This window comes from Orycteropus afer, unplaced genomic scaffold (genome assembly GCF_000298275.1).
Source record: "Orycteropus afer afer isolate SDZICR_OR568_19922 unplaced genomic scaffold, OryAfe1.0 scaffold00044, whole genome shotgun sequence".
NCBI lineage: Eukaryota > Metazoa > Chordata > Mammalia > Tubulidentata > Orycteropodidae > Orycteropus > Orycteropus afer.
Genome location: NW_006921631.1, coordinates 4,515,785 through 4,536,457, shown reverse-complemented (window position 1 = coordinate 4,536,457; position 20,673 = coordinate 4,515,785). Strand labels below are relative to the sequence as shown.

Here is a 20,673-nt window from a genome sequence, read left to right as displayed (position 1 = left end):
TACTGCTCAGCATAAGGCCTACTTGAAGCTCATGTAGCAGTAAAGGTAAGGCTGTGACAGGTGCTTCCTGGAGCCAGGTTTTTCTCCAGGCTGTGAGCATGCACACTAGATATGTGATGTGTAAGGAAGTCATTGTCAATCATATACAATGGTTGCTATGGAATGTGTTGAAAGAGAAACATGGTTTAATTGTGGATTTTACTATAAGTGGAATACTAGTCAGGAAGGCCCAGGAAGCTAGCATTGCAGCTACCAGCTCAGGGAGAGGGAAAGAGAGCAGCAGAAAGAGTTATAGGAGTTTCAACTGATGTTAACATGTGTGGACAACCTCAGGTCCCCTGCCCCCTTTCTCTTCACCCAGGTTTGATATGTGGCAAGTCTAAACATTTGCAAATTCACAGTCATAGTCAGTCATCCGGCACATTATGAACTTCCACTGGCGATCCCTGTGGAGAGAGAGTCAGAGAGCTAATGTCAGTGAGAAAAGACACGGAAGGAAGATCACTGCTGGGGGAAAAGCAACTAGGGATTGAAAGATGTAGGGATTGAAAGGACACCTAACATTACTTTGTTCTTAGAGGACACCTCTGTAAAATCTCTAGAGAACTGACAGGTAATCATTTTCAAGGTTAGGAATCCTGTATACCTCCTCACCCAGTTCAGGTTGTGTCTTGAACACAATGACTAGGCTACTGGGTGTTAAGATTCCTGTTTATAACTTGTGGTTGGTTCACCACTCCTCTCTCCCAATGATATCTCAATGGCATATAGGTTAACAGATTGGAATAGAAGCATTTATTTAATATTGTCTCCATTTTATTCTATAGCATGTTCTTTTCCATAGGCCTCCCTGGGTGGCGCAAACATTTGAAAAGTTCAGCCATTGAATATGCAGTAGACAGTTTTACTTTAACATACATGAGGTTGCCATGTGTCAGAATCAACTGGACAGCAACTGTTCTTATTTGTTTCTTTTTCTCCCCTATTTGCTCATTTATTCTTTCTTTTACCAAGAAGTTACCAAGTGCTAGGTTTTGTATTAAGGGCTCTGGTGGTGTAGAGGGTCAGGCATTTATTTGGCTGCTAACCAAAAGGTTGGTGGTTTGAACCCACCAGCCACTCCATGGAAAAAACATGAGGCGACCTTGGAAAAGATTTACAGCTTTAAATGAAATGCGATGGCAATGAGTGAGGTTCTGGGTTAGTCAGTTTGTGATTCCCTTCAGAAAACATTATTACTGACTAATAAAGTGAGAGGAAACAGCTCTAATATTTCTTAACATGAAAAAGAAATTCCCTGTCATTTTTGCATAACAGAAATTGAATTGCATATCTGTTTTAGAGGGCAGAGGTGAGTGTGAGAGTAGATGGGATTGCTCAGTTTTGAAAAACATGGTGTGGATACATTGCTAGGAATGTTTTTTTCCTAAGGGCAAGTCTATGTTCTTTATTTATACATTTAACAAAGAATACATTGAATGCCTTCCCCGCATGGCCTACCTCTGGCCTTATATCATTTGATAATGACAATGGCAACGATAATAATAATTTTAGGAACTATTTACTGAGTATCTCCAATATCTCCAGCATTGTACTAGAAGCCTCACCTGTTTTCTCTTTTAATCCTCACAGTGATTCATGATACAGGTGACCAAACAGGTTCAGAGAGGACAAGTGACTTGCTTTAAATTAATGAATGTTAAGTTGTGTGTTAGCTGCTATTAAGTTGATTCTGACTTGGGTAACAATTAGAGATTCTCTCACCCAGGTTTTTTGGGCTCAAATCTTGCTCTTCCTCTTATACCACACTGACTTCTTAAAAAGGTAGCCCTAGCCTGCCAGGGGACATTGCTGTTGCCCTTTGCACAGTTCTGATAAAGTGCATAATGTAAGAATTGTTCCATATTTGAACATGCATAGTCTTCCAAGGTACATTGAGATTGCTTAACCTTAGAATTCTCCTCTTTCTCTTTCAGTTTGCAAGGCCTCTTCCCAGTTCAGTCTGTCCTTTGCATTAATACTGAAAAGGCCTCCATTCTGCCTCTGAACTGGAAGGTGAGGTACCTGCCTCACTATTCTAGGAGGTAGGTTGTAGGAGGTAGCTGAGGTAAATGTTATTTCTAGCTTAAAGCAGGCCTTGTAATTCTAAGAGTGGCTGCAAGTTATTTGTTTAGAATAGTTGAGAATAAGGTCACCAGAAGAAGTCTTTGGGGGCCTGAGTGGCCAATGATTTATTGGTATTGTTTCTGCAATTGTTGTCAACCCAACTCCTGCCTTGTTTTAGATGGAGATTAGCAAATTGATAACATGTGTGTTTATCAAAAGACTTTCATTACTACAGGCAGGTCTCTGTGATACTAAGAAATACAGATAGATAAGATCTTATGACTTGGTCCTATAAAAGACTTTTCAGGAACTCAACCAGGCTCAATCTCTGGTTTCTCTCTAAGATAGTGGTTCTCTCCAAGATAATGGGGAAATTTTGCACCCCAGCGAATTTTATCAATGTCTGGAAACATTTTGGCTGTCATAAATGCAATGCAAGTGTGCTTCTGCCATCTAGTATGTAAGGCCAGGGAGGCTGGGTAACATCTTACAATGCATAGATCAGATTTCTGCAACACAGAGCTATCTGGCCCCAAATGGCAGTAGTGCCAAGACTAAGGAACTCCATTTCAAAAGGAAACCACTATGATTTTTGCATATGGAAGGAAAGCCCCTGTAGAATTTGTCCTCTACGGACAATATTTCTCAAGATAATGCCTCAGTGTCTGCAGAATTGATTGTTAGTGACAGCAGCAAAATTGCATGAGTATAGTTCATTTTAAATAAACTCAATGACACAATACCTCAGTTTTCCAGAATTCTGGGGAATCCATAGAACTGGACACTTTCAAGTCAACTAGGATTAAGTGTTTTAACTGCCAAAGTATATATATATTTGTAATCATTTAGATGGAATTCTTTCTGTAATATATTCTTTCCAGCCTTCTTTAATGGGAGCTCTGGTGGCATAGTGCCTAAGGCATTTGACTGCTAACGAGGAGGCTGATAGTTCAAACCCACCAGCCACTCCTTGGAAGGAAGGTTGGGCAATTTACTTCTGTAGTGCTACTGCCTTGGAAATCCGAGGAGGGGTCGCTATGAGTTGGATCTGACTCAATGGCACCTAATAACAACATGCCTAGGAGATGCATCTTTTTGTGTTCCATTTCATTTTGACAATTTCCAATTTTCTCACATTCTTGCTTCTTATATTCCAAGTTCTAATCATTAATGAATGTCTGCAGCTATTTCTTCCTATATTGACCCATCAGCAAATGGAGGTCCCAAAAGCTATATTCCATTCATATCATAAGGTCAAGTCTACTTTGAGGAGGCAGCTCTTCTCCAGTCATATTTTGAGTGTCTCCCAACCTGAGGGGCTCATCATCCAGTGGTATATCAGATAATATTTTACTGCTATTCATAAATTCTCAAATAATATACTAGAGAGTGTTTTCCTGCTATTGATAAGGTTTACAGTGGCGAAGTTTTTTTTTTTTTTTTTTTTGGTTTTTTTTGACTTTCTTTAACAGAGAATACAGAAGACATTTTCTTTTTGGCTTGGAGATGTCATTAGAAATAGTGAACACCATGATATGTTATTCTGTGTGGTGCTCTGGGGCTACACTCTCCTGCTCAATGGCACCATCTATGTTCTTTAAGTTCTTGTATCATTTCTTTCTTTCTTTGTTATAATATTTTAAATATTTTTTAAAAGTACATATGTAAATACATACATATTTTGGGGAAGTAGATTGCCCAATCTTCCTTCTGAGGAGTGGCTGGTGGGTTTGAACCACCAGCCTTCTGGTTAGCAGTCAAATGTCTTAGGTACTATACCACCAAAGCTCCCTTAAAATGTATGGAAAATAAAAATAAATAATGTGTGAGACTTAAATAGTTCTCCTATGGGGAAACCTAGATTTTAGTTCATGGAGCTTGTAACATGTTTTATGCATTTCCAGAGCTACTTTTTTTTTTTTTAAATTCTGTGCCATATTAAGTAAACTTCAGTCGAGTAAGATTTTATTTCATTTGAAAATATGAATATACACAAATGATCAGGTGCACACAAATTTATCATATTTCATTATTTAATGAGTTATACAAATCTTATTTTGTTGGTGAAACATTTGTCTGTAACTCTTCAAGAATTCATTTGTTGTGTAAAGTGATTATCACCTGACTAAAAGTAGTCCATGCCAACCTTTTAACACTTATATTTATCCTTGCCTCTCTGTATACCAATAGGTAGAAATGGTCTTGTTTTCTTTTACTGTTTTATCTATATGTACTCGAGGTAGAGTTGGGAGCTGCTTGTGAGGGAAAGAAAGGAAAAAAGTTCATACTGTTTTTTCTTTAGATTATTTAAATTCTCTTCTTTCATTCCTAAGTGTGGTTAGTAGGTTTTGTCTGTTTCTTCTCCCCAACCTCCTCACCTTCTTTTCTCTCTCCTTTTCTACAACCCAAAGTAGGAGTCAAACAGAGGGAGAGTTCTGTCTGACAGTGGGTATGCTCCAACCATTTTTTCTTCTCTTCCTAAGGACAAAGTGCTCTTGGAACTGAGTGAGGGGAAAAGCTTAGAACATGATGGGACACCACGTTTAGGATTCTCTAGTCTGGAGCAAGCCTGGAGTCCAATTTCATGTCCATGGGTGAGCAGATCCACGAGGTGGGCTCATAAGAACAGCTCACTCCCCATTGCCTCCCATTGTTCAGCTAAACCCTGAGTTAGTTCCAGACCAAATAGGAAAATAAAACAGGGAAAACCTGAGATCAAAATTCCTGAAGAACAATCCATACATAGAGTTAGTCCCTAGACCCTTTAACCCCTTGCTTATGAGAAAGGCATACCTTTCTACTGCAGAGAAAGTAGTCGTTGCTCCTCGCATATAATAATCGTAATTATAGGAAACCATGTCCATCTCCTCACCATAGTGTCCTGGATACTCTGTTGTTAGCCTATGTGGAAAGAACAAAGATAAAACATGCTATGACTGCTGGAAGCAAGCTGGAAATGTGCAATGTAGAAGAGATAATGTTTGAACATCTTGGGAGATTTGAATTGGGGTTGTATGGCTACCACCATACAATTCCAGGCTGTGAAAAGACAGACAGCTATCTTCTCATTTCTCATCTTCCTTTTCCTTGCCATTAATCTATACACTGAAAAATATGTAGATCAATCCACAGGCCTTAAGGAAATGTTAATATCAATATCAGTCTAATTCCATTGAAGTTAATAGGATTTTATTTTCAAACTGTGAATTATGACCCACCAGTTGTCATGAAATCAATTTAATTCATTATGACAAGCTTAAAAAAAAGAAAAAAAAACTTAAAAATATCAGAAAGCATTTATGTAATAAGGTTAAGTTCATGTGTGTATGTGTAAACTGTTTCACATATATGCATATGTCTATGTAATATCTATATTATGTGATAGTTTAAAAGGTATTTCTTACTGCAAGTCATGATCAAAAAGTGTTTGAAGAATATTTAACTAAAATATAAGTTCCATAAGGGTAGGTATTTTCCTTGTTCATCATTGTTTCTTTGACACCTAAGACAGTTCTTGGTACATGGTATTTGTTGACTAAATCAATGGTCTTTAGAGAGTCACTTAATCTCAATTTAATGATCTATAGAAGATTCTGGATTTGCCAGCTCCCACAACTCTGTGAGCCAGCAGCATGCTGAATAATCAGCAGATTTTTGATTCCTCAGCCCTTTCTACATTTGAGTCTAGAGAAGCCTTCAGCCTGCTGCCTGACCCATAGATTTGGGACTTTGCCTCCACAATTACAGGAGTAAATTCCCTGAAACAAATCTCTCTACAGACACAGGGAGGAGGTGGCTATGGGGAGAAAGTGGGAAGAGAGCTGTTGCATTGTGGGAGATTACAGTCAATGTCATGAGACAAAGTGAATGTGAACTGCTGTATACAAGAAGAATTTGCTCTGTAAATTTTCACCCAAATCACAATAAAATAAAATAAAAAAAAACTCTATATATTTGTATATATGCTTCTTTGGTTTCACTCCTATAGAGAATCCAGCCTAAGACATTATTTGTTTGTTGTTGGGATTAATAGGAATATGCATAACATACTGGTACATAGTAGATATTGAAACATTAGGAGCTACTCTGTTTCTTCCGTCTACTCCTCCTTTTCTTTTTTTCTTCCCCAAGATTTATTCAATTCAGGGTTTATCAATGAGTAAGTCCACAATGATCCATCTTGAGTAAAGCAGGTTCAAAATTTCATGGTTTTAATAAGGGCTTTAGTACTGGAGATCTTAAGAATCAAAATAGTACTTTTGAGGAACAAATGGATTCTCCAAAGTTTTGATCTGTTTCCTCAGGCTGTTTGGAAAACAACTACTTACATGAATGTAATTTATCTGATTTGGCTTTACCAGGGCATTGTGTATTGATAACAGAAAGATTTTCTCCTAGATCTTTCTTTTATTGTAAATATTGTCACAAGATATTGAAAGATAGATTTTTAAACTGTAAGCGTTCCAAGGAAGATTTCTTCCAGATCAAAGGTCAGCACAAGATAACCTGGAGTTAGCTGGAGCCCAGACTAAAAGTCTACTCTCTTGATTAATAAATGTTTCTTCCTCCATATCATGCAGTGGGAGCTCTGACGACATAGTGCCTAAGACATTTGACTGCTAACCAGAAGGCTGACAGTTCAAACCCACCAGCCACTCAGTGATACTTCGGAAACCCAAGGAGGGTTGCTGTGAGTTGAATCCAAGTTTATGCCAGTCAGTTTTTATTAATATATATATATATATATACACACATATATATATACATATACATATACATATATCCTTTATTCTCTGCCTTTTCTCTTCTTAAGATATAATTATGTTATCCCAACCCAGAGTGAGTTGCATGTGTTTTTGCTTATGGTCATGAAGGGATGAAAAACACATTTGTGCTTCTAAAAAGACCAAAAACCAGGACTTCCTTGTTCTAACGAAAAAAGTCAGTTAAATGTCTCATAAATGGACCTGGAAGGACCTTATTTGGGTTCTCATTTTTTTTTTGTGATCCATTTACCCAGAGAAGAAATAGGGATTTGTTGAGAACACGAATCATGTAAATAAGATTACAAGAGATTGAGCTGGGTATGTTTTCCTTCAGAAAATGCAAAATGTTTTCCAGAACTTTTTAAGCAATTTTTGAGACAGTATAAAAATGCTAAGCACCAGATATTTCTATTTCTGCTAAGATAGCATCTACACAGGACAATGCTGCTTTAGGCTAAATGCATTCACTAAACCTATTTGGAAGTAATCAGGCTAGATTTTTATTTTGTAAGTTTTCTTTACCCCTCTGATATACTCTCATACCTTGATAGTTAAATACATTTAAAATAGGGTGGGAAGGAATTGAATTTGTTAAAACATCAGGGAATTTTAAACTTCACTGAAGGAAAAAGTTATCCAATGCTCTTCTTCACTGGCATTCTCTATTGCTTCATTTTTGGTCATGATGAAATCGAGTGAAGTAAAAACTATTTCCTCCACCCTGGTTAAGGCAGATAATTAGATAAGACCCAGGATGGGAATAGATAAGTAAACTAAATTACCCCCAACTATTTCCCCCATTCTGGTTAAGGCAGATAATTAGATAAAACCCCAATGGGAATAGATAAAGTAAACTAAATTACCCTCAACTATTTCTCCACCTCAGGCAGATGAATATTCAGTTCCTTAAAGAACTGAATGGAAGGAAAACATTCTTTCCTGCAGGTGATAGATGTGCTAAAAGTGTCTTAGAAAACAGCTTCTAAATTAACTCTAGCCCTCTGACCGACATGCACAGTAGGGCAGAAAGGAACAAAAGTTAATGGGAATGGACACTCTTTCCTCTGCCTAAGTCGGGATCAGCTGATGACAGGAAGCTGGTGTTACTCATCCGCCTCCAGGCACAATCATCAACCATTTCCCATCCCAAATTCCTCAAGTTTTTGTGAATATGCATAACCCCCCCTTCTGAAACCTATAAAAACTGTATTAGGATGGCATCTGGGGAGTCACATCTGGGTGCAAGGACACCCCTACTCCTTGCATTGCCACTTTGCAATAAATAATTTTCTCTCCTCTTAATCACTCTATGTGTAAACTATTTTGGCCTGACTGCACACCGGGCAGGGACCTGCGTTTGGTCCAATAACAGTGACCACACACAAGCCCTTGCCCAGGTGGACAGTTCTGCTGGGAAGCATCTCTGTGGGAGACTGTTACTCATTACATTATTAGAATATTTCTAGACCATTCTGGAGAAGGTATGGTGCATGCTTGTCCATGCATTTCCACCTTGGTCCCAGCCAACTGTTTGTTTTGTTTATTTTATTTTTGGCTATTGATTTGTTTTATTTTTGCTATAAAACCATGAGATCAAGTTTAGACTATTTTACAGAACTCTGGATTCTGTGGTGCATGAGAGTCTAAAATCAGAGGCACTGGCTGTGTATAAATAGCAGTCTGAAAGTGGAGTCTTAACTCTGGTTTAAAGTCTTTTTTTTTTTTTTTTTTAATAAAGTGGTATCCTATAAAAATGAGTATGGTAATCCAGGAAAAGTGACTAGTTGGAGAAAAGATAATGATTTATGTTATGTCCTGGAGAAATGGAACATTTAAGGTTGCTTGCATGAGAAGTAACTAGAAAAGAAGCTGAAATAGATCTGCCAATGGAACAACAAAAAAACAATAAAAACAACAAAAAAAATTAACAACAAAAATAAAGAATAAATAAAAATAAATGAGTGTGTTGCTTCAGAACCCAGAGAAACAAAGTGGTTTAAGAAAGAAAAAGTGATGTGTAGATGTTAGGTACTTGAAAAAGATCAGAGGTAGGATTACAGCTGAAAATCTATGGATTTAACACTATGGCAGACTGCAGAATTTAGAAAGTACATTTTCCATGGCATGGTAAATGTGCAAAACATTGGAGTAGGCTGTAGGAGGTTTAAATAAATGTGTCTGCAACCTGAACCTCTAGAATCACTGAAATTCAATTTCTATTTCCTTACATTTGCCTTCTTTCTTTCTTTCTTTCTTTTTTTCATTGTACTTTAGGTGCAAGTTTACAGAACAGAGTTTGTTTTACATTCAACATTTCATGTACACTTAGTTTCACTCCCCATTTACCATCCCCAGCCCTAACCCAGTCTCCTCCCCTCCCTGCCCAGTAACTGTGCCCCCCCCCCATAGTTATGCACTCCTGTGTGTCCTGCATTTCCTCAAGGAGAATGTTTCACCTTTGGTGCCCCATGGTTGATTGCTCCAAGAGTTGCACTTCCATAGAGTATGTGGGCATGTAACCCTGTGTTGAGTGGTCTGCATGTACATTTTGTTTACTACTGGGCTGAGAGCCAGCCCCTGGGAGTGAGTTTTATTCTAGGCCCAAAATATATCCCAGGGCCACAGTATTGGGGGTCTCACCAGACTTCATCCGACCAGTAATTCTGGTCATTATTGTGTTTTTGGATTTTGTTCTACATTTTCCCTCCACTCTATCCTGAATCTCCAGTTTTGATCCTTTCCTGAGTGTTTGGCATTGGTAGCAGGGCACCATCTAGTTCTTCTTGTCTTGAGGTTCATCCATCATGCCCTAGGGCTGATTGCTTCTGGTTTAAAGTCTTGACACGAGTCTAGAGTCCGTGTTGAATCTAAACATTGTCTTTTCTTACAAAAGTTCCTGTAACATTGATGTTGACCTAACCAGATACCCTAAAAGAGATATACTTCTCCTCTGAGGTCTGGCAGGTGCAGGATATCACAGTGTGTTCCCAGAGGCTCTTTCGTCTATGGTCAAACAGATGCAAGATGTGATAGTTTATGCTGGAAGGGTCTTGATGTACATTATTGATAAATCTTTACAGTTGACCCCCCAAAGCAGACATGATTGAGAAAGAATTTTTAATAGTTGGTTACCAGAAAAAAAGCTGTTCTGCTATTAAACTGTAATACTATCCTATAATAACCTGAAAAGCATGGTACCCTTAATGAATTATGTAACCCCATTTATGTGGTATCCACCTATGTCTGCTAAATCTCCACTTTTAGATATCTTGCCTTTGACTCCCCTGATTGTGTTTCAACCAATTAGGGTTTTATAAATTTTAGTTCCTGCTTCACCTGTACAAAAATGTTTTCTTCCTCATTGTCCAGCAGACAGGCCATATTCGTTCTGTAAATTTAGATGTCTTCCCAGTCCAGACTGTCCGTATCCTTCAATAAACATTTTTGGCTCTTACTTCAAGCGGACTCAGTGAGGTTGTTCTAGGACAGTGGGATGGAGGAGGACGTTGGATATTGACAGAAATGACCTTTACTTTTTGAAACTATAAATTCATGGACAGAAATGGCCTCACCCATTGGTAGGAAGTGATGCCTCCTTACCCCACTCCACCTCCAAAAAAATCCTTAGCAGGAACTGCTGTCCAATATGGTCTAGGCCCAGGAATCTGTATCTTAGAACCAGAGAGATGTGTCTTCATTGAGAACTTGATGACATGACAAATAAATTAAAAAAAAAAAAAATCACAATGCATGAAAGCTCCCAGTAGAACAGAATTCCTCAGTTTTCAGTCAGGACAGAATTTAAATTTTCAGAACAAGATAGTGAAATAAGGGTGTAGGAATCACAGAGACAACAAGAGAGCAGAGTAATCAAGATTCAATATTCTGTGGCCCTGGCCTTCCTGAGTGCCAGTGCTGGAGGTTTTATTGTGGGTCCACCCTCCTTGGAGGAGCTCTGGTGGTGTAGTGCCTAAGGCATTTGACTGCTAACCAGGAGGCTGGAGGATCAAACCTACCAGCCACTCCTCAGAAGGAAGACTGGGCAGTGTACTTCTATAGAGATACCATCTCAGAAATCCAAGGAGGGGTTCCTATGAGTTGAATCGACTCACTGGCAGTGAGTTTGGTTTGGGTTTGGTTTTAGCCTCCTTGTGAATTACTAGGCCACTTCAGGCAGATTTTTGGAAAAACATACTTCATACTGAACACTGCCACACATTCCTAGACCAATTAAAACAGTCAAGCAAAGTTTCAGCTTGGCAAGGTGAAGGGAAGGGCAGGTCAGGAAGGTGCCTTTATTCAGTTTATTCAAATGAATCTATTATTTAAGCTTTTTCATCCTGAGCCTTATTTACTTCTTTAAAAAAAAAAAAAAAAAAACCTATACTCTCTGTGTGTGTGTGTGTGTGTGTGTGTATGTGTGTTCATTCCTCTTTTCACTTTTGGATGAGTGGCTATTGGTAAAATTTCTCACACCATAATACTTTTTCTGCCTTTTGCAGGCAAGATAGATAGACCAACAGATAGGCAGTTATTCCAAAACTAAGTGAGAAAGATAGCATAGAACACTGGTACAACTTCTTTGGTTAAATGAGGTTGAAGAAGATGGAACAAATTTAAGTAATGTCTTCGTTATAAGCTGAAGAAGACTGTGTTAGGCTGGGTTCTCTAGAGAAACAAAACCAGTAAAGCTTATATATATATAGAGAGAGAAATTTATCTTAGGAAAATGGCTCATGCACTTATAGAAGCTGGCAAGTTTCAAGTTCCTGGATTAGACATCAAACTGGAAGCTTTTCCCAACTCACGCAGCTGCAGGAGCTGACAAGCTCAAGGTTGACAGGCAGTATGCTGGCTGTTGACTCCAACAGATGACATATCCAAGATCACCAGGCCAAGGGCAGATTGTTCACTCATGGACAGTTGTAGGGAGCACAGCAGGATCCAGATCCACAGAAGAGAGCCTCTCCTTTTCCCAGGATGTCCATATATTTATATTGGAAGCAGGCCACACCCCTGGGGAAACTCCCTTTCAATGGATTGGCTGCTCAAAACATACATCCAAGGTCATCATGGGAATAACCACATCATAACTGCTCAACCATCAGAGTCATGGTCCAGCCAAGTTGACACACAGCCCCAACTATCACAAAGACCCATTCAAATTAAATAATTTTAAGAAATTGATATAGGATCTTCTTACCTAGGATTCTTAAAACACAGAAATCATCAACAGATCCAACTAGATTCCCAATAAATATTTGATGACTAATATAACCTCACAGACTGAATTGCTGATGCATGTATTAGCTCCATTGCTATGTGAGTAAGACAGCTAGACCCAGACATATTCTATCACATCCATTTTAAAAAGGGAGTAGAGATACAGTTTAGTTACATGAGGAGTCCAATTTTAGTCATTGCCAGAGGTTCACTTGAGAACTGATTAGGCTTTCTATCATTAGAGGAAAAGATATTTTAATATATTCCTCAACAGAAAGTGATTCAGTTTAAGATTTTGTAAGAACTCATTCTTACTAGGCCCTATTGATCACTACGCGGTTGCACCAAAAGCCAAATTGCATAGCTCCAGGATCTGTTACATCTATTGATGTGTTGGCAATTAAACTAGCTGTCATTGAGTTGATTCTGACTCATGATGATCCCATGTGAATCAGAGTAGAACTGTGCTCCATAGAGTTTTCACTGGCTGAATTTTTGGAAGTCAATTGCTAGGGCTTTCTTCTGAGACATGTCTGGGTGAACTTGAACCTCCAACTTTACAGTTAGCAGCCAAGCATGTTAACTGTTTGCACCACCTAGGAACTCTTGCCAACAATGAGAACAAGTGGGCTATAGGGAGCCATCACGGAGGCTTTATGTTGTAGGGTGTGTGCCTCTACTGATGCGCACAACTGGACCTTGTCTCTGGGAGGGAGTTTTCATGTTTCAAGTGAGCAAGTGTCACATCCTCAACCTTAATCTACTTAATCTACTTTAGGCACCAGAGAAGAACATACCATAAACTCCCTGGTATGTGCTCCTGGAAGAAAAACTTAGCATTTATACAAACTAGAATGGACTACCTGAGCTTTAAAAAAAATAAAATAAAATGAGAATATTTTCTCACTCATTATTAAGAGCTCAACTCAAATTGAAATAACATTTTGAAAAGCTGCTTCTGGTTGATATCATCTTTAATTCTGTTTTGCTCTTATTGTCTTTACTACCCCATTAGCACTTTATTTTAAATATCATATTCAAACATTGTATTATTTGTCAGCATGACATATTTAGCATTTTAGTTAAGAAAAATTGGATATGTCTAACAACTTCTTTCATGATGATGACCAATATGTTGAGCTTTTTTTTTTGCATCATATATACCTTTTATGACCTGGATGGATGTCTCTGAGTGCTGAAAACAGCTAATGTGCTTGACTGCTGACTGAAAGGCTGGTTGTTCAAGTCCACACAGAGGCACCTCAGAACAAAAGTCTGCCTGTTTTCCACAAGGTCTGCCACTGAGAACCCTATGGATCACAGTTCTACTCTGACAAACATGGGGTTACCAGCAGTTGGAATTGACCTGACATAACTAGTTCTTTGGGTTTTATGATCTGGATTAGTAGTGGGCATGGAGGAGAAACTCAACATTTGTAGAACTGATGTGGTAACATAGGCCTACATTCTATACCTAGGTAAATACAGCAGGTCCCTTTCTGACAGTCAAATCATTGAGAAGTTTTTTAAAAAAAAGAGAGCATGTTTATAACCAACCCTCTTGCATGATGTTTTTCCTGGTAAACTATAAGGAATGAGAATATTTCAGCAAAGAATACTTTGTCTATGACATGATTTCCTCAATAGGTGCTGCATCAAATTCCATTTTAATTATTTTTGCAAAGACAGGAAGAATAAAACCTAAATGCAGTTATGTATAAAGGAGGACATCCACATAGTAATAGCTATCCTGGCTTCCTTTCCAAAGAGCTGAGGAAACAGCCTAATGGGGACTGGATGGCCAGCAGCTCCCTCCTCTGCAGAAATCCTGAATTCTGGGGGTGCAAGGAGTGGTGCTGAGTGCTCATATGTCTTCTCTTGTGGCATTTTGAGTGTTTACATCTTGATGGTCCAAATATGTATCACAACATACTTCCAGGGGTATTTCTACCTTAAATTGTCCACATATCTTCTTAAGAGCTAAGTTTCTAGCTCACTGTCTAGGGCCAGGATCATCAGCAAGCACATTTGTTTTGACTCATGTTGGCCTTCATCAGCCACGTTATACCACGATCACCCTGGGCCTGCATATTGACGCAGTTCCACCTACAACATTTCCCTCCAACTGAAATAGCCACTTCCTCTCTGTTTCTACTACCAGATACCTATTATACTATTATTGAATGCATAACCTGTATGTGTCCTATTTCCTACATTGAGGTTCCACACTGTGCAAAAAGCTTGGAATTTCAAGGCAGAAAGACCTGTCCCAATCAAGCTTGGAACTCTGCACAAGTCACAACTTCTGGGCCTCAGTTCCCTGTGTAACAGTATCATAATTTTAGTATGAGGACTAAATGATCTAATGCATGTGAAGCACAAAGCACAGCAATTGGCACAAAATAGGTGATTAATAAAAATTGTTATTATTGACAGCATTAGCATCATTACCAGGAACTCCAAAAAATGTCATGAATTGTACTTATTTTATATCAGTTCACATATGCTGACTAACTGAATAAATAAACTGATGAATGGAGGAATGAATGATTGCCTCTAGAACCTAATAGAGGGGAGAAGACCAAATAGAATGAAGCAATAGATTTGGTCTATAATTGAAATATTTACTGTGCTTTAAGTTGCAGTTTACATTGCTGGTCTTGGGTTACTCAATACATACCAGCCACATTTCTGAAATTTCTGCTTTTGAAGTTTGAACATAAGAAGTGAAGCATCACACCCAGGTGGGCAGCAAATCTATGTCTAAATTATAAATATAGCACAGTAATTGTGACAGCCACTCAAACAGACAAAAGGGATTGATTGATTTTGCTCAAGCTCAGAGGGGCTACTGTCTGCAGAATGAGTGCTTTGTGTGTCATGAAATGCATGGAAATGGCTGTTCGGACACAGAGACATCTAAAGCCATAACAAGCTGCTTTAAAATATAGCATCCATCCTATTTGGTCAAGGTTCGGATGTCTCCATCTCAGTAACAACAGCTCCTAGCTAGCTCAGAGGTGCCAGGGTAGAAATTGCCCTTCTCCCCAGGCCTTTGGGAGAGGTACTACAGCAGGCCATCTCAGTAGAGTTGGGATGCTGGACATCACACTGAAGGGCCTGTGAGTCATTCGTGTGCCTGCCAGGACTTCACAGGAAATGAGGGTGGACATGCAATCACTCTCCATCTTGTCTTAAAATCTGAATAATAAGGGTAGGAGATACCGGCTGGCCTTTGATGGAGTGCTTTGGGGTGGGAGTGAGAAGCAGCACGCTCTGATTAATTAATTTTTTTGTTGCTGTTAACTAGAGCTATGTAAGAATTAAGAAAATAAAGAAATAAATAAATAAGCACCCTCTGGCTTGAAGTGAGCACAAAGGAGAGGAGAGCAAACGCTTAGTCTGAGAGTCAGAGGACCTCACCATGGAAAGAAAGCATAAAAGTCACTTAAGCTGATTCGGAAGAAGGGCTTTGTTTTCCAGCCAAAAAGTAATATCCGATTAACTTAATAAAAAGTCGTGAATCTGGAAAAGAACTATCTGGAAAAGGAAATAGTTACTCCATTCAAAACCTTTAGTTCCTGGAACATGCGGTCTCAGCCAGGACAGCTCCAGCATGCTGATGGGGAACAGTCTGCTATGTGGCAGCAGCAGCTGGAGTTGTTTGGACAATGAGGAATCATTGCAAATGGTCTCTGAAGGGTTGTGGCTACTTCTGTGACATGTGTTTGTGGTTTGCAGACCATTGGACTAAGCATTTGAATTCTCTCTATGTAAATAAGTACATGTAAAATTTACACACTTATCCAATCCAGTGGGGACCCTTTTATAACAGCATATCCACATCTATCAGGAATCCAGTTTTTTTGCCAGAGTTCAGTGATGGTATGATACTTAAGAAGAAATTGCACAGACTGAAATGAGAGCAACACATTGGTTCCTGCTAAACAAATAAATTCCTCACTCCTTTGGGAGATAGTTGGGTGATTTGTTTTTCTTTTCCTACATAGAGTGGTAACATTTCTAAATCCTGAAATGTTTGCAAGTGCAGAGACATTAGAAACTAACTTAGTTCAAAACAGCATCAGGCTTAGTGTTGTAGAATGGCTTTCAAAGAGAGAAGGGAAAAAGGTTGTCCTCACCTACATGTGTCTAGTTCTTTGGGAGGTAATTCAGGCTACTTAAAATTATGTAAGGAGTCCCTGGGTGGTGCAAAAGCTTGGTAATTAAAACCTACCCAGAGGGACCTTGGAAGAAGGCCTGGAAATCTGCTTCCAAAATCTCACTCTTGAAAATCCTATGGGGCACAGTTCTACTCTGCACACATGAGGTTCCCATGAGGTAGAATTTATTTGATAGCAATTAATAATAACAAAAACAAAGTGATGTAAGCGAAGGTTTCAAATAGGACTGTCATCAGCAATATTCACTGTGGGAAGGTATGGAAAAATAGTTCCCATCCATGTTGTTAGGTGCCATCTAGTCAGCTCTGATTCAATGCAACCCTGTGTATAATAGAACGAAACACTGCCCAGTCCTGCACCAACCTCACAATCCTTGTTATGCTTGAGCCCATCGTTGCAACCACTGTGCCAATCCATCTCATTTAGGGTCTTCCCCTTTTTCACTAATCCTCTACTTTACCAAGCATGATATCCTTCTCCAGAGACTGGTCCCTCTGATAACATGACCAAAGTAGATGAGACAAAGTGTGACCATTCTTGCTTCTAAGAAGCATTCTGGTTGCACTTCATCCAGGACAGATTTGTTTGTTCTTCTGGCAGTCCACAGTATTTTCAGTATTCTTCACCAACACCACAATTCAAAGTCATCAACTCTTCAGTCTTCCTTATTCACTGTCCAGCTTTCACATGCATTTGAAATGATTGAAAATACCATGGCTTAGTTTAGGCTCACCTTAGTCTTCAAAGTGACATCTTTGCTCTTAACATTTTAAAAAGGTTTGTTTAAAAGGATCAAATAAAATAATGCGTGTGAAGGAAGTCTTTATCAACTAGACAGCATCATCATACTAATGCCAGGTTTTAGCATTGTTACTGTTTCCAGGGAACAATCTGCAGCACTCAGGTACTCATGCAACACATCTTTTAAGAACCTACTTTGTGCCAGGTAATATGCTGGGACTAAAGAAATAAAACCTAATTTATGCTCTAGAGGTTTCATTCAATCTAGAAAGACATGGCATGACTCAGGCAATTTAAAGATGCCACAAAAATGTCTAGACATACCAGTGGGATGGTGACTCACTGATTACCGTGGTACATGCTGTGAGCTCATTCTGCTGCTTCTCAAAGTTTCCCTGTGAAAAAGTACCACTGCCTTTGACAATATTGTAACTTTCAGCTCTGTTATTGTTGCTAGCTGCCTTCAAGTAGGCCCTCGACTCAAGATGACCCCATGCATGATTGAACAAAATACTGCCCATCCTGTTCCATCCCCATGATCAGTTGTAGATTGAACTGTTCTGATCCATAAAGTTTTCACTGGCTAATTTTCAGAAGTAAATCACAGGTCTTTCTTCATAGTCCATCTCAGTCTGGAAGCATTGCTGAAATCTGTTCAGCATCATGGCAACATGCAAGCTTCCACTGACAGATGGATGGGGGCTGTGCATGAAGTGTTCTGTCCAGGAGTCATACTCAGTTTCTTGCATGAAAAGAGAGAACTCTGCCACTGAACAACATATGTCCTCATGTTTTCAGCTCTAACACCATGCAATCTGAAATAGTCTTCCAAAGAAAAGCCAAAATGACTTGCCATGTCTTTCTGAGTAAGCCTCTCTTCTATCCCCTGACCCTTTAGTTCTACTGACCACCACTGGCATGTCAGGATGTCTGTAGGGTAAGGGGTGGAGAATGCCATTGCAGCAAGGGTGGTTGTTACTAGGTGCTATTGAGCTAGTTCCAACTCATACTGACCCTGTATATAACAGAACAAAGCACTGTCCCAGTCCTGTGCTATCCTCACAATGTTTGCTACGCTTGAGCCCCATCATTGTAGCCACTGTGTCAATCCATCTCACCAAGGGTCTTTCCCTTTTTTGCTGACCCTCCACCTTACCATCTTTCTTCAGAGATTGATCTGTTCTGTCCATATATGTGAGATGAAGTCTGGCCATGACCAAAGTATGTGAGAAGAAGTCTGATCATTCTGCTTCTAAGGAGCATTCTGGTTGTTCTTATTCTAAGACAGATTTGTTTGTTCTTCTGGCAGTCCCTGGTATTTTCAATTTTCTTCATCAACACCACAATTCAATGCATCAATTCTTCTTGGATCTTCTTTATCCATTGCCCAGCTTTCACATGCATATGAGGTGACTGAAAATAGTATGGCTTGGATAAGGGGCACCTTAGTCTTCAAAGTGATCAGGGTAAGAGTAGGTTTTGCCAGGGCTCACTGGAGATCGGAATGTCTTGGGCAAGTTAAGAAAATTTGCAAATCTCTATTTTTCAATCATTAACCTCAAGACTGTGCTCTTGCTTATATAGCTCCATGTTCATTAAATTTTTCAGCACTTTTATTGATGGGCTGCATCTAAGGGAGTTTGAAAGGAAGCAGAAGTAGACCAGAATAAACCACTAGTTGGCAAATGTAAGTCATTAGAAAAATAGTAGAGTTTTGAGACACAAGGTAGTGACCTGGAATTTGTCAGGTTTTGGAATTCGTCAGGTCTTGGAATTCAAATAAACAAGACAAACTTTAAGCAGCAAGATTCAATGACTCAGACCAGAGAAATTCATTGAACATAAGGATTCTTGTAAAATTTAGATATTTCTCTCTTCATACAACCCTTACCACCATCCATCCTGTACCTCTACTGTTTGGTAGCTTTCCTAAATCCTTGGAACTTCAGAATCTTGCCAGCCTTATCACCAAAAGCCTTGGAACCTCAGTACATACCCTACCTTGTTCTCTTTGGCCAGGAGCCAGGCACCCAGCCAGTATCCATGCAGCTAGCAGACACAGCAGCCTCTTCCATTTGTCTTGGCAGAGACCCTGGACTTCACAGCAATGAAGAATACAGCTGTTCCAGCTCTTTCTTCCTCAGCCCAGGGAATAATGGTTCATGCACATCCTGATAGACTGTCCAAGTGGGCACATTTCTCCCTCCTCTACATATGCTGCTTCCTTGAGGATTATCTGATGTCTTACTGGGTTGGCCTGATGATTAAAGGGCTGGTGAGTCAATGAGGAAGCTGAGCATCTGCTGTAGCTGGAGAGGTGGTGGTGGTGGTGGTGGTGGTGAAGGGGACTCTGACCAAAGATCGTTCAGCTCTGTGTGATGTTAGTCAATGTGCTCCAAAGTTTAAGTGCCAGGCATATATTATTATCTCATTTAATCCTAATGATACAACTAGGGAGCAGGCTGAAGTCATCCATTCATTCATTCCACAAGTGTTACTTAGTGTCTACCATAGTACATACACCTGGCATAATTTAAGTGGCTTGGGATACATCCATATTGAGATCTCTGCTTATACAGAGTTTACATTCTAGGACACAGGAGACATGGTGAGTGGAAACTAAAGAAAACTTTATAAGTAAGGAAATTATATTTTCCTGGACCAATTAGTCATTTTCTGGGCTCCTTCCAGAATCATTTATCCAACCATTCACTCAATAGTTATCAATCATTCACTATGTCCCAAGCACTGTGCTAGGCACTGGGGACATAATGATCAATAAGCCTCTATCCTCAAGTGGGGAGAGGGAATGTGCACAGGTAGTTAAAACACAGTGCATTACGTGGCATAACACAGCAATCTATGAATGGCAGGGATGCAGATTATCCATATCTGTCATTTAGCTGCCTCTACGCTGCCTGTTGTTCTCACAACAGCTCAAGTAGGGTGATTTCTCTCTCTCTCTCTTTTTTTTTTTTTTGCTCACCCCATATGCCTGTCTATTGTTTGGCTGAAGTGGAACCACAGGGGTGATATCAGTTCCAAGCTTGGAGAAACTAAGGGCCACAGTCTTGGGGGTTCCAACTTTTCTCTACTAGACCAGTAAGCCTAGTCTTTTTTTTAATTATTATTATTTTGAGTTTTGTTCTGCATTTTTCTCCCACTTTGTCCAGGACTTCTATTTTGATCTATTTTAGAGTGGTTGGCAGGGGTCACTGGGCACCATATAGTTCTTCTGGTCTCAGGATCATGGAAGCTGAGGTTCATGTGGTCTGCCTTGTACTAATAGTTTCTGTACATCTTTGATTTTCTTCACTCTGCTTTGGATGAGAAGAGACCAACAGTTGCACCTTAGATGGCCACTTGCAAACAGTGAGTTCTCTTTTATTCCCTTTCCTGCTTCAAAACACACTTTACTTGTCCACTCAGGGTACCCCCAAACCTTATCTCCTTTGGGGCTTAAGGGAGAATCCTGCTAATGTGGTAAATAGATTAATTGGGTACTGATTTGTTGTTGATTATCCTTTCAGATAATTTATGTTTGTGTGTAGACACACACACACACACACATACACACACATATATATATGAGCTCTGGTAGGTTAGTTCCTAAGGCACTTGACTGATAACCAGAAGGCTGGTGGTTCAAACCC

General features: G+C 39.4%; 1 protein-coding gene across 1 annotated transcript in view; it reads right to left on the bottom strand.

The window, feature by feature from the left end:
• Positions 1 to 379: 379 nt before the first annotated feature.
• The window catches only part of DPT (dermatopontin), a 47,316-nt gene continuing 27,022 nt past the window's right edge, over positions 380 to 20,673 (bottom strand). The window contains exons 3-4 of the mRNA XM_007937716.1: positions 4,900 to 5,007; positions 380 to 446 (exon numbers count right to left, since the gene is read on the bottom strand). Coding sequence (XP_007935907.1) covers positions 380 to 446; positions 4,900 to 5,007 — 175 coding nt within the window. The remainder of the gene's footprint in view (positions 447 to 4,899; positions 5,008 to 20,673) is intronic.